This window comes from Uloborus diversus, chromosome 2 (assembly GCF_026930045.1).
Source record: "Uloborus diversus isolate 005 chromosome 2, Udiv.v.3.1, whole genome shotgun sequence".
NCBI lineage: Eukaryota > Metazoa > Arthropoda > Arachnida > Araneae > Uloboridae > Uloborus > Uloborus diversus.
Genome location: NC_072732.1, coordinates 135,552,118 through 135,559,230, shown reverse-complemented (window position 1 = coordinate 135,559,230; position 7,113 = coordinate 135,552,118). Strand labels below are relative to the sequence as shown.

Below are 7,113 nucleotides of genomic sequence, written 5' to 3'. Positions count from 1 at the left end.
GGCGACCTCTTCCCGGCCCGCCAAAAAGGCCTGGTGTCACCGAAACACACCACTTCTTGCTAAAGCAACATCTGGGTAAGCCTGCTTGATCATATCAAACGTCTCTGTCGCAGATTTACCAAGTTTCACACAGAATTTAATCGCGTACCTCTGCTCTAAGGAAAGCTGCATTTTTGGCTTGCACCACTCACAGAAACACGTCGCGCGAAAATGCCTGTCCTGACTCGCCAGGTGCTCGGAGGCAACTGACTAGCTGCTTGTTCGTTAGCTAGGAATGCCCTCTACCGAATACAGTTGGCGCGTGCACGCTCCGAAGTACAGTTGCGGCGGAAGAAAATCAGTTCCATTACTTTCCGGACAAACCCTGTATATTGCATACCAGTATTTTTGGGTTTTCTTTATGCACCCATGGATCAGTTATTATTTTAAATGCATTATGTACAGTTATTATTGTAAATGAACCATGATGGAAAATGCATTGTACTTCATCTTTATTTAAAGTCCTATATCGCTTCAAAAGTGTTCAGTCTTTTTTGATAAAACAATTTTCGTCAAGCCTTAATGTTTCATAGCTACCAAATTCTACTCCCTGTACATAATGTTTATGTTTTTGATTTCTTTTTATATTATTAGGAGAAATACTCATTTTTGTTTCTTCAGTATCAACAAATCACAATTGCTAAGTTATCATGCGTTGGAAAATACAATGTAGCTATTGTAGATAGGAGCTAGATAGGCTATAGTAGTTTTTGTAGATAGGAGCTAGATAGGCTAGTCAGGCACTTTAAATTCGCTAGAGTAACTGATACGTCATATACTGAAATGGTAGTCATCCTCCCTATATATTTTTTGGTATGGAGGGTTTAACACCTTAGTTCTTGCTACCATTAAATTCACAAAGGTGAAATTTCTCACATCCATAATATATCTAGGCCAGTGTTAAAAATAAGCGTACGCTATGCAATATACACGATTTCCAACCCTAAGTGTCTAAAGTTATGGATCACTGTCAAGTTCCCCCTCCCCCGACTTATCGGACTGTGACCCGAAAATAAATCAAAAAGCTATTTTTAAAAATTCAAACAATTTTGTCTTTAAAAAATCATTTTCCTTTGAATATTTTACATAGCTTTTAAAATATGCTATTGGCAACATTTAGCATTTCTATATAATAATTCTTTTATATATATTTGTATGCATAAATAGTATGGTACCCCCAATCCAGAATGCTTGGTACTGCAACCTTTTCAAATTTCAGCTTTTTCCAGATTTAGGATTCTAACTTAAAAAATAGAAAAAACTCTCCTGTCATGCAGTATTTGTCATGTTTTCCATGGTTTTGCTAATGTTCGGGCTACATTTCTTTTATTTTTTGATCAATCTGAAAGTATACTTCTTTATGCTATAACAAAAGTCAGATAATATGCAGTGGCGCATAGTCCACAGATGTTGCTTTTTATTATTATTACACAATGTACCATTCAATACAATAAATGAATATTTTTACTGAAAATAATTTTGTACTTTTATTCAGTAGGCTTTGTATTGCTTACTTATGAGAAGAAAAAGAAGAATCTTTAAACAAAAGTAGATGTTAAAAGATTGCTGCACAATTACAGTAAAATGCTAATTTACATGTAGCACGAGGAATCAAGAAAACTTTCAAAGAAAAGGCTGAACTTAAAGTGCTGTGTTTTAAGCAAGTTATTACCAACCGTTAACAATTTTAAACGTTTAAAATTGCAAAAAAAAAAAATGTTAATTATATAATATGTAGGTGCTGGACTCAATAATTATAACAGATGAACAAATAACTTAGTTTTAAAAGAAAGAAGACTGAGATTTTTGAAAAACTATTTTCCTGAGACACAGCATTCGGTGGCGTTTTAGTGAGTTGAGAGTTTTAACGAATTATTTACATTAGCATTCCTTGCAAGATTTGTTTGGACACAATACAACAAAATGACGGGATTGGCATTTGGGGTGGGGGGGTGGGGGGGTAACTGTATTTATTTCTTTTATTTGCGCACTGGATGGTAGTCCCAGATATAATATTGTAATTGGAAATAATTGGCTTTTTATAAAAATAATTGGGCATGAGTTTTATTGTTTTTGCACTATTAAATTCATACAGCTAACTAATTTTTTATTGTTTGTAATATGAATACATTTTCCCAATGTTATTTTTGTTAATTTTTCTTGCTTTTAAGTTTACTCTTAAACATTCAAAAGTATTTCTATTTTTGTTTATAAATATATTTAAAATGCTATTCTCTTTGCAGAATATTCATCCGCATAAAAAAGTTAGAAAAGCTTTGCATAAAACTTGGATGACGACTGATAGTGAAGTATCATTAATGTATTCATCGCAAGTTCGTAGTCCTGAAACACCTGTAAGCTTTAATTATATTTTTTTTTATCTTTTCATCTTTAATAATTGATTTGTTATCTATTTTTGGTGTTTAATCCAGACCAAAAAGTAGGCAATGCGCTTTGAGATAAAAAAGCACTTGAATTCAATTAAAACGTCTCTTTTTTAAAAAAAAACTAATTTTGTAGTAGAAATGGCATTAACTCGATTTTTTAGCAAAACAAAAGTTGTCTGTTGGGGTACAACCTGCTTTTTAAATAAGTCTACCTAAATCCACAATATTTTTGAAATGATAGAATGCTTTATTTCAGTATATTGGGCTAAAAATTCCCCTGACTGCTGATAAATTCTTCCTATGGTTTCCCTTTTTGAGCTGCTAGTGTCAACAAATTGAGATTAAAAAGCAGAACCCTTGCCAATTTAAAATGGAAACATAAAGTCTTCAATATCTCATTGAATGAGCTTCGTTGGTATTTTCACTCTTTGATTGACATTCATATGCAGGTGAAGGTTGAAAATTCAGGATTGCTATGGTACTTGACTACTGTATTCAGTAAATTACTGCCCATTAGCCAGGGCTAAAGCAGAAATACATGAAGTACACCACCAGCTCAGTCATTTCCAGCCGAGGACTGCAGTTTCGTACTTATTAGCACTCATCAGCCCGGCATAGGAAGAAAGTGACTGAGCTGGAGATGGAAAACCTCTTAAGGAAACCAAGAGTGTGAAACAAACTGGTAGCTAATATAGAATTAGCAGGCCAGACGAGTGACCGAAACAATGGTTCGGTTCATCTCGAAGATGCAGGCAGGGTATATTCAGTAAATTACCGCCCATTAGCCAGGGTTAAAGCAGAAATACGTGAAATACACCACCAGCTCAGTCATTTCCAGCCGAGGACTGCAGTTTCGTGCTTATTAGCACTCATCAGTTTGTTTCGCACTCTTGGCTTCCTTGAGGTTTTCCATCTCCAGCTCAGTCACTTTCCTATGCCGGGCTTATGAGTGCGAATAAGCATGAAACTGCAGTCCTCGGCTGGAAATGACTGAGCTGGCGGTGTATTTCCTGGATATCTGAATTTTCCGGTTTTCTCGATCGCTTAAAAAAAGTTTTTGGCCGATTGCTTATGAAACCTAAATTACTATAATAAATAGTAATATGTATTAAAATAAGAAAACAGTTCAGAAATGCTTATCAATATCGAAACATTAAAAACTACTAGTGAGAGAACATCTAAACCTTAAGTTATTTAACAAGACCCGAGACCCTCACATTCATTTTGAAAAGGAAAAAAACACACCAATTTTCGACACAAATTTTCAATGTTTTAAAATGAAGGAGAATGAAGGGAAGGGCAAGAAACAAGTTTTTGAACGTAAATGTGCGATTCTTCTACTATAGTGTATGAGAGAATTTGTTTTCATGAACACTTTTTTTTTTTTTTCATTTTTTTGTAAAAGTTTGGTGTTAGCGATTTTTGATAACTATTGCTTTTGCATTTAGTTACTACCAATTGAAATTATGAGTTCCTGCAGCCTTATTACAGTCTTGCGTTTAACGATTTCTAGATTCCACTATCAACTATCCAGAAAATTCAAGAATCGCGATGTTTCTCGCTCTTTTGAGGCATCACTTCCACACTAAACGGTTTTAATTAAAATTCATTCAATAAAATATAGCATTATAATGTGACAATATTCATTTCTTTAGTTTTCAGTTGGAATAAAACACAAAAATTTCAGACTTACGTGTGTACTTTTTAGTTCAAAAAAATATGGAAATTTTTCCCTGCGTTAAAGACAACCCTTTGAAGTTCATTTTTGTAAACGTTTTCCCAAGTTATAGATGAGTAATATGGTTTCTATTAAGAAACCGCTCATTTTCTTTTAGGTATTTCAAAAAAAAAAAAAAAAAAGCTTAGTTTTTTTCAAAAATTGCCAAAAATGCGTATTTTAAAAAAATGGCGAGAAAATCGGCAAAAAGTTGCCAGTTTCTGGTTTCCCGGCTTTTTGGTTCCTGGATAAAAGGTTCTGCACTGTATTATAGTTTATTATTAGTTTTATATTTGAGTGAAATAAAGTTAGGGCTTAGTAAATATATATAAGGCAAACTTGCTGTAATCAACTTAAGAAAAGGCATTTTATGAATGTAATTTACTTTTATGTTACATAATATGCTATTAAAATTATCATGCCTTACATATTTATATTTCTTTTTTGCTAGAGCAAATCTTTGATGGGTGATTGTTCTGTAACATTTTCACCCCCTTCAATTATCAAAGAAGCAATGCTGGACGCACATTTGCCTTCTGATTTAAATAATGCTTTTATTGTTCCAGCCCCATCAAATAAGGTACATATTTCAATAATTATTTTCCACTTTAGTGTAAATAGTTAACTGTATTTTGAAGTATTTGAAATGTTATTGAAGCCCACATTAAATGTCATGTGATTTGTTGTAACAGCACTGTAATAGGGAAAACTTTTTGTTTTAATTTGAAAAATATTGAAAATTGAAATTAAATGTGAACAAGTAAAACTATGTTTGTATAATTATCTTGGAAAATAATTCAAATATTTTTCTCTTCCTGATATTAAAGGACAACTTAATTTGTCTCATAATTTCAAGCAAGTGTAATTTCCTAACGTACAAGTGAAATTGTAATACTGAAACGTCTCCTAATACAATTTTTTATTATTATATCAATGTATATCACCTTGATTTCAAAGTACATGGATAGAAATCAATAGCAGCCATTAGGATATTTGTTTATATGATTTGTTTTCTTACTCTGTTATGCACATATATAACTTAATTTTCTGTAATTATTTATGAAGTCAGAATTATTTAAGTCTATTTAAAAGTTTCATCAGTGCAATTGTTATTAGGTAAAAATGTAACCTAATAATTTCATTAAAAAAACCAAAAAACTTATTTACGTGTAAATATAAACTAATTTCTGACGTTCATTTAGGTGCAGCAAAAAATAAATAAATAAAAATAAAAATGCATTTTTGTCTTTATTCAGAGTCTTAGTTCATCTTTGTTTACTTTATTTTTAATGACTTTGAATGTTTAAAAGCAATATTGTAATGTTTAATTTCTCTTTATAAGCGTAAGAGAAGAAGAAAAGATGACCATACTCCAAGAAAATTTGATTTTAACATGGTAAGCTCAATATATAATTATTTTCAAATTGTTTCATAAATATTTCAATTATTTTCATGGAAGTCTTGAAAACTTCATTGTAATGTGTATTGGAATTTAGTTTGCAATGAATTAAGCAAATGTTTCTCTAGAAAGATTTTCCTCTTTTGTTTTTGGACTACAAATTTTTTTATTGACTTTGAAGATTAAAATAATTTTCTCTAATATATTTTTTTTCTTAATTTCTACTGCATTTTGGAAACATTTTGACAGGTTAAGAGTATTTTAACCTAAGCTAAATTTAAATTCGCTCAGTTTAGTTTTTATTTTAGTCAATATTGATTTTGATTTTAATTATTATTCATCTGTTTGTTCCTGTAATTCATCTTAAGTGGCAACTTTTTTTTCTTTTCTGATATATAACCTATAAGATTTGGCAACAGTTGATTTACTTTTGCACTGCTAGGAAACATTTCAATTCTTATCCCAATTATAAAATGAAGTGAAGTTTATTTACTTATAACGGTTTGTAAGAAATGTATTCCAACAGAGCATGTCAATCATTAAAAAATTTATTTGAACCTGTTCCAAAGCTGAAAATAATTATCAGTTTCTAACTTCAATTTCGTTGCAACTTCTGGCCAAACGCATTGACACCTGCTTTTTTTCAAACAATGCTAATCAATTACTATGCATGAAAAAGATTTCATTTTTATAAAATGTGTGCCAGTAGACAGTTTTAAATTACTAGAAAAGGGTGTCGTTAGAAAAAGGAAGGAACACTAATATTTCATTTTTATGGATACTAATTTAAAAAATGTGTTTTAAAAGCAAAATTTTGCAGCCCTAGACATCTGCCTATTGGGAATTTGGCCCTGCTGTGGCAGTGAATTTTTTAGGGGTTTTTTCACTTTTTTTTCTTTGAAGGAATGGCTGTTGATATGGGGGAGGGGGGGGGGGAGTTCTACGCAGCATTTGAAGAGGTGCATCTCTGCTCTTGCTGGGATCTGCATCTGCTTTGTGTGCACAAACAAATGTGGTGTATTTATACATAGGGCTGTAATTATAGTATATATTCATCATTTTTTTAATGCATTTAACCGGAAACTTCAAGAAATTTTCTTTTAAGGCTTTCTGCAAATGGGGTCAAGTTACCTTTGGAAGAACCAGTGATCAACTGGAACTTACAGAAAGAGCACGTAGCTGGGTAACTTCACTTCGTCCAAGATGTTTGAATTTATGAACATATAGTGTATTGGCAAGAGTATTTTATACCTTTATATTGTAGTATTTAGGAAATGTACTGCACTAATAGTTTTGTGGACTGCATATGTAGTATGGAATTTGTTTTAATGTAACACCATTTGTCTTGTTTTTTACCAGTTTAGAATCTTGCTTTGCAGCGTCTTATACAACTTGCAACTATTGTTCATTGATTCTATTGCTAATGGGAAAAGAGTTTTTACAATTATGTTTGACATTTTGAGTTAATAGCAAAAATTGTGTCAAATTTTTTGCTTTGACTCTTGAAAATATTTAAGAATCAATTTTTAAGATTTGATAAATTGTCTTTCACAATGCCTTTCCATGGAAAA

The 7,113-nt window shown here is 31.7% G+C and overlaps 1 protein-coding gene across 1 annotated transcript; it reads left to right on the top strand.

Annotated features, from left to right (window-relative positions):
• Positions 1-2,326: 2,326 nt before the first annotated feature.
• Positions 2,327-6,773, top strand: LOC129216038 (uncharacterized). Its single transcript, XM_054850183.1, has 4 exons — positions 2,327-2,393; positions 4,595-4,723; positions 5,486-5,539; positions 6,648-6,773. Exons 1-4 carry the CDS (start codon positions 2,331-2,333, stop codon positions 6,759-6,761), a joined length of 360 nt encoding a protein of 119 aa, XP_054706158.1. The 5' UTR covers positions 2,327-2,330; the 3' UTR covers positions 6,762-6,773.
• The last annotated feature ends 340 nt before the right edge of the window (positions 6,774-7,113 follow it).